The sequence below is a fragment of the Diuraphis noxia genome, unplaced genomic scaffold (assembly GCF_037042655.1).
Source record: "Diuraphis noxia isolate RWA-SAM2 unplaced genomic scaffold, SU_Dnox_SAM2 contig0002, whole genome shotgun sequence".
NCBI lineage: Eukaryota > Metazoa > Arthropoda > Insecta > Hemiptera > Aphididae > Diuraphis > Diuraphis noxia.
This window is the reverse complement of record NW_028301712.1, coordinates 63,357,583-63,371,917: the sequence shown is the minus strand read 5'-3', so window position 1 is coordinate 63,371,917 and position 14,335 is coordinate 63,357,583. Positions and strand designations below refer to the sequence as shown.

The following is a 14,335-nucleotide window of genomic DNA, read 5'->3' as shown; positions in this document are numbered from 1 at the left end:
TTGTGAGTTATTATATATATATTTAATTATTGGTCAGCGCGTGGTCGATATTCGTTTTTAATTGAACTAATCTGTATATACAAAGGCTAAAATATCTAAATGTTCATATTGCACACTTTAAATGAGATCTAAATAAATTGCATCGTAATTTAAGTGTTATCATCAAAATTTAAAAAAATGTAATTATAATTAAAACAAACAATATAAATTAATTTCAAAACCAATATTGTACTATTTATACCTAAACCAAAATCAAATCCTTATTGGTACCTATAATCGATAATATAGTAATAAAAATTATATATATATATTATAAAATGTCATGTTTTGGCTATCATTTCTTAATGTATATCTCGCAAATTTTCATGTACATCACTAGCAGAACTACACAATTTTAGTTCTTCTACCAGTTCTACTCAACTTGTGCACGTACAAGCATTTTATGGATCCGACAAAAGAGAGACAATTTTTAATTGTTTAAATTTTATTATTATTTATTTATACTTATCAAGTTTAAATTGTACAGTAAACTAGTTGGTGAGCAATGATGTGTATTTTATATTAATATGTGTCTTAATAGATTCGAGCTCTACTGCTTAAGCCAACATAAATACATAAGTTGAATAAACAATTGACAAAACAGTTTGAGTTTTACGACAAATTTCAAATACCTCAAGTTTTTAACATGTATAAGTTATTTATTCATAAAATATTTTGTTTTATATTGTGTATTTCATATCAGTAAAAACTTAGAAAGCACCTACTTTTTTGTCAAAATTAATCTTGTGACAACTGAATTATTATTTATTTTTGCTAGCTCTTTCTTCGGTTAAAACCCCTTAGTACAGCACTATTTCCTGTGATTGGTATAATATATAGTCTTCCCGAGGAGCGGGTTCCAGACTTTAGACGAAAAACGGCAAAGTCATGCGGAAAACGAATTGTGTAATGAACGACGTTGCGTATTTGAAAGCTATTTGTGGTGCGAGGGATGAGTTTATTTTGTCATACAAATACGCATGCACGCGAAAATATGGTGAATAAAATAATAAAATGAGAGATTTCTTGCTCGGTCGTGTTGTTATTATTACTATGCGAGTGACGGAAAAGGTTGTTTTTTTTTTTTGTCGTTTCGTTGTGTGGATAACGGTAACACAACGTTTTGCTCGATTTGACAATCGTTTCATATCGCCCGGCGGTGCGGGGAGACGCCGTAAAATTAGCTCTCGCGAGTTGCCACTTTGCCAGTGACAATTCAATTACGTATAAACCATCATCCACCCCGCTGTCGCTGTCGCTGCCACCCTTCGATTATCACTCTTGTCGGTAGGCAGGCTCGTTTTTTCCACCTGTCTGAACCGATTATCGCACACACAATGAACACGCGATGAGCGCGCCCGACTACAACGTTCGCACGAGCTCCGGCGGGAGTCCTTTTCGTGTCGGGTCCCAGACGGATGGACGCCGCCACCGCCACCGCCACACCACACCCGCCAAACAGTTTATGTTATCCAACCGCAACATCTAACTACGGTCATCGCTACCTCCTCCTCCTCGTAAATATTCTATTAACGGCGGCGTACATACGGTCCTGCACGAGCACTCGAAGCTCTAAATTAAATATAATATAGACGCAGTATTAATACGCATGTTTTGCGCCCCGGTGTCTAGGGCAGCCGTCGATCATTCTTTCTCCGCTCTTTTTATGAACTCTGAAGAATGCTTTTCCCACTGGTATGAAAAACAACAAAAATAAATTGTATTATTCGTGTGTACTGTACTACACATGAATAACGGTTTTAAATTATGTAAATATTTTTGAACTTGAATTGATTTGGTTTTATTGATGTGAAATGTCAATGTAGCGGTTGAAACCTTTGTCGGCGAGGTGACACTCGTAAACTGCGAAAAGTCTAATGCACTTTTTTAAAAATTTTAAAAATTCTATATTATGCCATCTGTTACAATTATTGAAAAACAAGCTTAAGTGATAAACTATAACAAAACTGATAGAAGGGACAGAAGGAAGAGGCATCCCATTGCAGTTACTTCAACTTGAATATAAATGTAAGGTTCTAATCCTAGAAATAATGATAATGGTACAGCAATAAATACTAATGTGCTTTTAAAATAATAAAAAAACTTTTTTTTAAATATACGAATATTTTGTTTTTGATTGTGCTATGTTTCTTTCCTTCAATAAACCAATCTTAAAAATTCCATTCATATTTTCTATACAAAAAAATTCAATGTTTCAAATCTACCAGGTATCCATGATGGCTTATTTTTTAATTAAAATTTTTTTGTTATTCATAACTTCGATTTATTCACAAAGACAAGCTATAAGTACTTCAAAATTCAGGAAAATGCAAAACCATTTCCTGCTTGAATATGATTGATTGAATAACGACCATAAGAAATAAAGTTGACTTTGTTGCAATTTCCAACACAATCAATTTTTATTTCGGTAATTAACACTAAGAACTTATTATTTTAGGTTGGTGAATATTACAATTGTTGTCGGTTATCAATAGTAATAATTATTTAAAGTGGCTAAGTAATTACAGAAACAAAATAAAAGTTTGTATTTTTTAGATAACGCCTATACGTACATATTTATTTTGCTTAAAATGTAAATTAATGTACTGATATATTTTTTGTGGAAAAATCCATTAGATTTATACCGAATGACTCATAATGATAATAATAATGACATTATCGTCAAAATAATAGGGAGGGTTGAAGACGGTAAAATGATGACTATGTGTGCTTAAGTGCAGGGGAAGAAAAAGATAAGTTCTTGATTAATGACATCATCATGAAACTTACATTTTTTTTGTTATAAAACCATCGTTATTTACATTAATTAATAGTATTTAAAAATATTTATATAACAAAAGAAGATTTTGAAAATAGTTTTTTTTTTTATATCATTAGTGTGGTATTTTTAAATCAGCCATAGAAAAAAAATGTGATGGTCGAAAATGATGATATTTAACATTTTCGCATACAATTAAATTCACCGTCATAGTATCATAGTACATGCTTATAAAAATATAAAACATATTCATTTTAAGTAGGTAGGCCTTAAAAAAAAACCACTTCAATATTGTTAAAAACGGGAATTATTATATTATTAATATAGTAGGTACCGTAGTTACGCATAAATTACTTATATTGCAATTTATTACTTAATACCTTGAATATTAATATAAAAATTATATTTAAATTGGTATATTTTATTTTTTATGATTTATAAATATAAGTAACAAATAAACTTTTTTGATCGAAAAATAAAATAATAAAATTTGTGATTTTAGGTAGGTACATTTCATATTATTCTACGAATATATTTACCTATATGTAGCTATATAGGTATTTTATGAACGCGCTGATATTTAATAAATATATACTAGCAATTGTTTTTGTTGGTTGGTAAAATAATTATCGTGATGTTATTTTTATGATAATATAGAATTCGACGCACTACCACTAACTCTGCATGGAATAAAAAACTTTCAACATTTACAACCGACAGAACTATCACAATATTGATTCGGTGACGTTGATCCGATGATTGGCATTATTGTATAGAAACTGTAACACACGATCGTTCACGGGCATTTTTAATTTTATAACAATCGTACACCTTCTCCCCGTCCAAAATTACATTGAAACTGCAGAACGAACGATTGACAAAGAGTGTTTGTACTGTTAATATTAAACGAGTAAACTAATAGCCTCAGGGAAATATCATTCGATTTTTATACTACGTTTTAATATATTATATTGTACCCGGTACGACGCTCGTCCGCTGATATAGACGATATAGTCCCCTTATTGGTACAGCTATAGTGATAAAAAGTTAGGTAGTTATAGGAGTTTCTAATTTCCGTTATGATGTTTTGTTTGGAGTAGGTAGGTGTTATTTACGATAACAGCCGGGGTAAAGTTTCGTTTTCGTAAACATATTAAACAATTTATATTGTTTTATTATACCGTAGCGATACAATATAAACTCTACAGTGTGACGAGTACACCTACAGGCTATAAGTGAAATTATGTCCAGTGCCATATTACAGGTAATAAGCCCCTCAAGAGTGAGCCATGACTTGTAGTTATAAAGTATAAACGTATCTGCATGACTGCAGAAATTAAACGATAAAAAATATAATGGTTTTGTTAAATGACTAAAAACTTGTGTAAAAAGTATATTTCCAAAACCTTAAATACACTCTGAGCGATTACCTAAAATAATTATCTTGTATTATGATAATAATATACATAATATACGATATGACTAACAGTACGAGCTTGATGTTATATAGCTGCGGATTATACGTGATCATAATATCTTAAATAAGTACAATATTGTATCCTTCGCGCGGATCAAGGCGGTAGACGGACAAAAACTGATTGCAGATTTAACTTCGTGCTAAACCTTTTTTTCATTTGCGTATTATGCCAATAAAATTAAATAGTATTATAATATAGGTACACGCGTAGGTAATAACTATACAACATTACATCTATATTTACAGGCGTGCATCGGTGCAACAGCAGGAGTTGTTGGCGTTCAGTGCCGTCCGTCGTCTACTGTCTTCGCAGTGGGTTTTTATCACCGGAAGGGGTAGTATATATTATAATATAATATGATATATATAGAATAACGTTCGAGTCTCGAGTGGTATGGGGTGGGGGCGACTACGGTAGTGCATCGTCGTTTTGAAATATAATATCTGCCGTGACAAGGTGGTGTATAAATGTATGTGTATAGTGCGAGCAGAGAGAGAGGAAAACGGTCGGTGTGATGGCGGGAGCGGGCGGACGGACGTATATACGGATGGACGAAGCGGTGATGGAATGCCCGCGCGGCGGAATAAAAGGAATCGTTTACACAGGGCTTACCGAATCTGGGGATGAAATTTAATTAATCCACTGGCAGTGTACGTGCATGAGTGTGTGTATGACGAGCACTGCATAGTAGCATGACCGGCCACCCCCGCGCGTACATCCGGGGTATGTGTGTGTGTGTGTGTATTAATTAATTGGAGTGAAAGGGAATAAAGAGCCGCCGCCTCCGTCGTGACAATGCCGGGCAATGCGAATATTACAATATTGTAGCGCAACTACCCCTTTGGCGTAACGGGGTGGAATATCGTTGCGGGAAATGTATATAAGTATATGAGTTATTGTTTTCTAATAATTGCCACTGCCGCAGTTATACGCGATTGTTGTACGCGCGTTCACATATTGGACGTAAAGTATAATAATATATATATATATATATTGTACATTATGCGTATGTGTCACATGTCAATTAGTCCCGCACATGTTGCCATATATATTCTATACACCGTCAATGTAATAATTTGTGTACATGTGCCGCGTTCATATCATAGAGGACGTTATTTAATTGCTAACTCCGATAACTATATGTCCATATTATTATATTATTATACTAGTCAAGCGTAATACCTATAAAATATAAATATATATTATTATGTAATAAAACGTATTATAAGTTTAAAGTTGCACTATTTTTTTTATTTTTTGTTAAAATGTGTTAATATTTTTTCTCATAAGAAAGATTTCACACAATTTTTGAACAACTATTATAAATTTATAGCTTGTTGCTCTTTCAAAAATAAATAAAAAATTAACAATTCAATTGTTTAATAAAATGTATAGCATTTGATATTATAATATAATATTTACACTTTTGCTAGCGCCTACTGTGACGTTATTATTGAGTATACTCATAAATGTAGGTATACGGTATACATTTACATTATAATTTTATAGTTTAGAGTTTTTGTATGAGATTTGATATACATATATATATATATATATTATGTTTTACGATTTCTGAAGTTAAAATTTGTTGTAGTTTTTTCGGATAAAGAGTGATATTTTCCCTTTGTTATAAATCATTCGAAACTAAACTTTTTTCATGTTGCATAGTCGTTGTCGAAGTTTGAAAACTCGCCGAAATGTTTGCGTTTAAAGTATACGTATAAAAAAATTCACACATACATAAACCTATATAATATAATAAAGTAATATTTTCGTTTCTCTCTTTTAGGTTTCGACTGCGATGTGTATTGTGTAGTAATATGTTTAATGTATTTATATGTCACGGTGGACACATACTACAATATTAATAATATGGATATCGAGTCATTGGTATGCCTGAAAATTTGAATTATTCGCGAAACTCCAGGAATTATCATTAAAGCCCACGAACATTGTTTCGTGTTTATACATTATAATATATGAATAAACGACCGATTAATAATAACACGTGGAATGTTATTTTACGGGTATGAACTTCCGATTTTCCGAGTATAAGCTATACTTATTCTTGGATTCCACATCAAATACACGGTAATTCATCGACATTAATAACGTCCGCGCCGCTTAATACGAATAATTCGTTTGCGTGTGGGTCAGAACGTTTAATCACGGATCACCACGGCAATGGTTTCTCTCCCGTATATCGGGTCTTGTATCCGAGGGCTGTTTGGATAACTAATCGCGATGGATTAGTCGTACGGTCTAAGGGTGACCCAAACCCGCCATACTCTCATGAATTTACACTGCTGGTACTGCTGTCGATGCCGCTACTGCTGGGGATGTTTTTGCCGGCGAGTTCTAAATTCTTCGCTTCATGTGACCTCTTCCCCCCCCCCCCACGGAAGAATATCAGCGCGATATTGTGCAACACATAACAATAATTATTACTATGATCGGTGCCAACAATATATATACACAAAAATTTCACGATTGTACGAAATGTAGGTACTAGGTTAAAGGTGCAGTTGTTTATATTATTACCTGTGATTGCACTGTTGGCACGCGAAACACTCCAAGTGGTATACGTTGCTACGGGCCCTCATGACCATTTCGAACGCAGGTATGTCCTTGAAGCAAGCCGCACACATGCCCTTATTGCCAAACATCCTGTAAAACCTGTCAATCAGTAATAGCATCATACGGTGTGTGACGTGTCCGCCATTAATACCTGAAGTAATCCTTTTTGCACAATATCATATTCGCCTTGGTGTACAACGTCGATCCGACTTCACCCAGCCGACACCCACAACAACCACACATCAAACAGTCTTCATGCCAAAACAAGTCCAGTGCCTTTAACAGAAATCTGTCGACAACAAAATAAAATAAAATAAACCATAACTTGTGTACAATATTTATGGAGAACGTGGAAAGTTTTGTAACACATCACACGTTAATGTATATAGTATTGTTATTACGTCGATAACACAATATAAATATATAATATTATCACTGCATATAATTTTACAATATACATATAGCTAGACGGTGCGTCATACCTATCGGTTATGTGTTTTCCGCATCCGGCACACTCTTGGCCTCCTGTCGATGCGGAAGCGCCAACGTTGGCACTCGACTTGGTAGCTGTGCTGGCTGCTACTTGACTGGCTTTGACGTCCATTGTCATCTTTCTCCTGCACGAGTAAAAACGAGAAAACAATTTTAAAAAAAAATCACATAATATATTACTTGGCAGGATAGTTATGATGGTTGGTGCGTGATTTTGCATTTTAAATACATAGTTTTGACGTGATACCGAGATTTGACGTACCTACAGAAACTTAGCGTCACGTAAAAATATAATATACACCTAGACGTTTCTGGTTAGTTTTATGAACAATGCCGCGATATTCGACAATACCGCAAGAGATCGTGTTCGAATGGCTTGGTTTATGAGTTTTCGGGGCTTAAAATGCAGTAACGAATATTATATTATATCCAGACGGTTGTGTAACCACTATAAAGTTCACCCCGCAGACACCACGTAGCTTTTTTTTCTTATTCTTCAGAACCTAGACGTAGAGAGATTTTTTTCACGTTTTACTTTTTATAGGCTTTATTATATTATGTATATATATTGTCGAGCGTGGTGGTTTTTACTTTTCTTTTTATTTTACGATCGGTACAAAAAAAAACCCAACGTCCCTATTTTTTGTTTTGCTTAAAGACCGAAAGACATTTGGTATGCCAAGTTTGACGTGAAACATTAAGAACAATATCAAATAACGTTTTTTCCCAACAAGAAGGGAGACAAAAATATGGAATTTCTTTCGAAAGACAACTTTAATGCGTTTAAGTGTCCTTATTTAGTATTCAGCCGGAAGACCTGTTGTTGCCGGCAAGATAAAAGCTCTGTTCGGAATATCAAAACACAAATATTATAAGGGGATGTAAAAAACTTTGTAGTAATATAGAAGGGGAATTATATTTTTTCTTATTACCAAAAATAAGATGTGCGATAACTGTGACAAATTAGGGGGTTGTATTTTTATTTTTTTTAAATAGATGAGATTTGTGTCAAGACATCTTACGAATGTTAAATTCACAATAATGTATACAAACAGAAAAAGTCCTTCAGAACGTGCAGGTTAAATGTATCAGTACAAACAAAGCAATACAGATTTCAAAATAAATTGACGCAAAATGTGATTTTCAAATGACGATTGTAAAATATTTGATAGTAATATATTATAACTGATTCATTTTAAATATATACTGCGCTTATATTTACATGCAACATACCTACATGTATTCAAGACAAATAATACCATGGTATAGGTTATTAATTAATGTTTTATGTTTGATGAAGAACGCATATTATGTTGATTGTTGAAAATAAATTTCCCATAGAAAATTTTTTATTTTGTTAATATGCTCCAAGTTGTTCTTAAATAAAGTTCAACAATGCTTTGCACTCGTAATCTGATATATATACTTCAGTCTTTAAAGGTTCAAGGTTGGTATATATTATTATATAAATTAATATTATACATTTATAGCCGCACCTTCAGTAGTTTTATTACAGAAGTTATCACCGCAACGATTGTTTATCTAATTATTCAATAAACTCTAATCGATTGTAATGGTAATTATTTGAATAATTAATCATTTCAAAATTATCTAAATGCACATAAATATTATTGATGACATACCGAATTTAAATAATCATACAATTTTTTTTTTTTGGTGTTAGGATTATATAATAATATATTTTGTAGTCAAAGAATATTCAACGTATGTGTGTGCGTATTAAATAAAGTATGTACCTATGTACTATGTATAGCGTTTCTTTTCTGCAGTTTAAAAACTATAAAAACAATTTATTTACTATAGCCGATTACCCCACTTACCTATATATATATACATATATAAACGAAAAAACCGACGTAATCATACAATATAATTCATTTTTAATAGCGATCGATTCGTATTATCCCGCATTTGTCCCCGCGGGAGCAAGTGGAGTTGTGCGTGAAACTCTGACGGGACCACGCGCGAGAGCCTCAACGGACTACTGTGCTCGCCGCGCACAGGTGTATTCGGCAACAAACCCTCTCTGACCGTTGAACAAAGCATGACACACGACGTGTCGTTGATTTATGCACACCAGACGGTTGTCATGCGGTGAAATCCGATGGTCATTTTTCACTTAACCCGCGACGCGTGTTATTGAGTGAACTTTTATATAATATTTCGTTTTGTTTTTTTTTTTCCACACACGCGGTGGTGTGTACACGATATATAGATATGCTTATAATATAATAATATAATATGTATAGTATTCCGGCGTTTCCCGTCGCGGTGAATCAATCAAACGCCGGCGGTGGACGCATGCGGCTGTCTGCACAGCGTGGTTTTATCGCATGGACGTATTATTATTGTACCATTACCATATTATACATTATAATACCTAATATGATATTATATTATCATCATCGTTATTATTATTATATTATTAGCTCACGGTTTGATTAATTATTATATTGCGTCTACGTTCAAACGGTGAGCTACCGTGTTGTTTTGGTATAATATATAATATTTATTATATTATTATTACATTGTATTGTGAAAACGTGACGAAAACCAGTGACGTGCGTTCACATCACTGCCGCGGTGGGGACGACGAACGCGAACAGTAACCTAAATATATATGCGTTTTTGTTTTACCCCGACAGAGGCTGTCTGTAGTAGCGGCATTTATGGACCAATTTATCAAACCAATAATAGTATATAATACAACTGCAGAGCGATGAGAGGTACGGGCGCCGCCGTCGCCGACTACTGTACAACATAAATGCGAATAATAATATCGTTGTTTGTGGTGATGGTGGTTGTGGCGAATTGTGAAGGAAGAAGTGGAGCTGAAATTGTTAATCCGACGGCATTGGTCGTAAAGATGATAGCAGTCGTTATGCAGTGGAGACGTTTTTAATTAGCTTAAAATAATCGCATGTACTTAACTTGTTAAACCGATCAATACTGCAGTTCTTGACAGTATTTAATGTGCGGCGTACTCCGAAAGAGCTATACACTAATCAAAATAATTTAAACTCTTCGTAATGCTATAGTTTAAAAAACCGATGTTACTAATAAAAATGTACAGCGTGCCGTCTCCCGAGTCCCGACTGTAAATTATATAGTTTATAATAATTAAATAAAAAGCTAAAAAATGTAATCACTGAATATTTTCTAATATATTGTTTTTGTAAATAATGTACCTGCTACTATACAATTAATAATATCGTAACGTATAATTATATAGTTTGATTTTCACCTAAAACGATGAACTGTTTGAGTCGAGGTTGGAGTACTGACTAATGTGGATAATTATTGTACTTGAAAATCAAATAATTTAGTGTATTCAATTCACTTTAAAATTTAAATAGTATAGGAAAAATATATTTTTAATTTAAATTTTCTATATACATACACATATTAAAATTTTTCACATTAAAAATCTTTTAGAAATATTGAAATGCGAAAAAGAGTTCTAAAAAAAATAAATAAAAGTACCTATATAATGCTAAAATTAAAAAATTAAAATTAATTCTGCAACCATATATAGGTATACCCAGTTATTACACGAAATAATAACGTAATGTAATAAAATAATTGGTACAAATATTGATCGATAACAAATTGATGATGGGACCTTGAACCTCATTTGTAAAAATTAATATCTAATTTTAATCGATTTTGTAACAAAGATAGATTAATAAAAAACATAAATATAGTGTTTACTGTTTCTTCTGGGTCAATGGTATATTACATTTTAATTGTTTTTCAAGCGAAATTTTGTGTAAACTGACTTTATTACAACCAAATTTCAGTGAATTATTAGGTTATATTGTGAATTTTTCATTATTTTTTATTCAAAAAATATGTTACCTACATAAATATAATTTAAGGATAGTTATAAATTTAATCTGACAGCGGCAACAAGTTAATATGTTATATATATATATTAAATGCATACATGTCGGATAGAAACTACGGTGTACAGCACACGTCGCTTCTAATATAATATGATCCAAGGATATGTGTACTCGTGTAGCAATATTGAAAAATCGGGTGTTTATTTACATTGAAATTTTATGATACAATTTTCGCGTTTTAACCATAAGCCACCACCAGCAGTTTTGAAAAAAAAAAGATAATGCGTAATTTGCAAAAGATTATAATGACAAAGTGAACAGCGCATTGCAGATAAACCATTGCCGCCGGTTGATTGTCGCGCTATATGGAGCTAAAGGGGTGTAAATGTTTTCGTACACAAAAGTGAGTGAAAGCGCACGACATTTGGACGATGGCGACGGTGTAATAATAATATACTCATATATAGGTATACAAAGTAAATCGTATGCAGGTATAAATATATATATTTATTACTTATATTAGTTTAAAAAACTCTCTCTCCTTCACTCTTTCAAGTCCAAAAACGTAAATTAAATTACACCCACCGTTTTTGTAACGGTAACAAAACACTTCATTAACATACACCCTCACTCCGTCCTCTGTACGCGTTAATACACGTTATATTATAATATTTATTTATTAATATTTTATGCTCGCAAAACATTTATACAACACACGAACATCCAGCGTTGGCGTAGAAAATAATTGATTAAAACTATATATAGTTACAGATAGGTCATTTTACAAATGAATAATATATATTTGTATTTTGTTAGTTCATTTATATTTGCTCACCAAGGTTAAACCTATTTATGTTTTTTTTTTTTTTTTTTTAATTAGGACCACCTGATTCGCGCGAAAGGGTTCATCGAAGTCAGTGGTGTATATAATATGTATTATATTATTATGATATTATAATTTATAATATTCAAAAGCGAATTATTATTATTAGTTTATTTGATTTAGCGTTGGAGATGAATTTTAGCCCGTGGAAAATAATAACAACAAAACAGAATGAGCGTGTGGAGTGTGTTATATCCATCGTTTCACTCTCTCTCTCTTGACACTGGCAGCCGGGTATGATGGGGTGTCAGTATTGGTGTAGTGGCGGTGGTGGTGGAGGTAAGTACGCTCTTAGTACTACAGTATTATACATGTGTGTGTGTGGTGTCTATATGTATATATTGTGTATACCTGCACGCGCACAAAGGAATACACGTGCCGCCGCCGGGGTGTTGTTAAAGGCTCAAAAATGTTTTAATTAGCGTTGTAAACGACGTCGACGCCGTTCCCATCCCTATCTGCTACTGCTACCTCGATCGCGTAACATTACAACCGTTGAGGGTGTACATACACCCATATGGATAAAATAATATGTAGAGCAGGAAAACGAGTGCTCTTCGATCGAACAGACGGGTTGTCGTCGATTTTTCTGTTATTTTTAGTTTATTTAAGATTAAACAGTTTGTGTAACATAAATACTACGCACGTTTTAAGTCACATCACTTATGTTTTACTAATTTTTGAGAGTAAATCGGTTTTGACCGTTCGAAGTTCTCACTTCTCATTAGATAATATTATCATTTATTATATTATGATTTATTTACAATGTTGTAGAGAGATGCACGATATGAAATAATTATTTATTTACAATGAATATTATACATTTTTAGTATAATATAATAACTGATCTACATAAATTAGTATAATTAGTTGGAATAGAAAAATGATTTTCCAAATTTTGAATTTATTATAATATATTATATACTGTTTCACAAAAAATAAAACTGTACGATATCAATGGTGAATGGTATTGATTTAGGTAGGTATATCCTTTTTTGCGGCAACTTACTGAACGTATTTAATTGAAAATTACAGTGAAATTTTAAACTCTGACATTCCGGTGACACGCTTCTTAAACCTATACTTTAAAGAACACCGTCATCGAATCCGATCCGGCGAAACGTGTTAACTATTTTCCGAGGAATATACGCTCCACGCTGCTCGCTGAGATAAGTTACAACACATTAGTCTTCAACATTATTTGCATTGGTTCCTTGAAGGAATAAGCAGTCTTCATACACCACATCTCAGACTGTTATTCGGACATTTTTGTGTTTACATATAGTCTATAGTAGTGTGATATCTTTATAATTATTATGCTTCATGTCTAGATTTATAAGATCCGAGTAAGATCTTGGTAAAATAGTATCATTGTCCGACATTATTTTGTGTAAAATATATTAAATAATAGGTACAGATACGAAAATTCGCTCGATTCAGTTTAATTTATTCAGAAGATTCGTATAATAATAATATTCACGACCGAAAATATATTATATAATAGGAATCCATTGATCATCGCTTCAAAGTTATGAATACACAATATTATACCATGTCAATGATCGGTCTTCGTTGCACATACGTCGCGATAAATTGCATGTGATATAATATGTATAGCAAGTAGGTATACTCCATATTATATGATTGTATTATTATTAATAACCCTTCACTCATTCATTCGCTGAATGCCAGCAGTATGTACAGCACGGCAGTATAAACGTATTTTGAGTTCAAACATTACCGCGGCCGCAAGCCATCGTCGTTTGCTGCCGGTCCGAGAAAATTAATCCGAACGGCGAACACCCTGAGGGGGTTAGAAATGCGCGTTTCGTTAAAGACATTGTCGCCAGCGACTACCACTAATGGCAACAATCCTTATCACGTGTATTTACGTCGGTTTAATTATGTGTGCCTGTGTGTATGTGTATGAAGTTTTGCGCCGTGTCCCCCGGGGTTTCACCCGCGGAGAGATTGCTAAACAACAAAGTTATGTGCTCGGGATTTACTTGACCGTGTTCAAAAGCATTATTACGTCAGAGAGTATAAATTCCGAAATTCATCGTTCAGAATCACGCAGCAGCAGAGTCCTTCACTCTCCGTCGTCTATATATTATAATCGAGCGCCATGCCGCGTGTCTCTGCAACACGAGGGTAGGCGAGTGACAGCCAACCAACCTCTGTTTCCACCGAGGCCAAGTCACGGTAGAGTTTGTATTTTGAA

The 14,335-nt window shown here is 33.3% G+C and overlaps 1 protein-coding gene across 2 annotated transcripts in view; it reads right to left on the bottom strand.

Annotated features, from left to right (window-relative positions):
* LOC107164039 (uncharacterized) overlaps positions 1-14,335 on the bottom strand; it is a 70,090-nt gene that overhangs the window by 10,522 nt on the left and 45,233 nt on the right. Inside the window, exons 2-4 of one of the 2 annotated variants that reach the window (XM_089220939.1) lie at positions 7,356-7,490; positions 7,025-7,162; positions 6,838-6,972 (exon numbers count right to left, since the gene is read on the bottom strand). In XM_089220939.1, the coding sequence (XP_089077065.1) occupies positions 6,838-6,972; positions 7,025-7,162; positions 7,356-7,483 (401 nt within the window). In that variant the 5' untranslated portion in view covers positions 7,484-7,490. The remainder of the gene's footprint in view (positions 1-6,837; positions 6,973-7,024; positions 7,163-7,355; positions 7,491-14,335) is intronic. The other variant, XM_089220940.1, reaches the window with a different exon arrangement.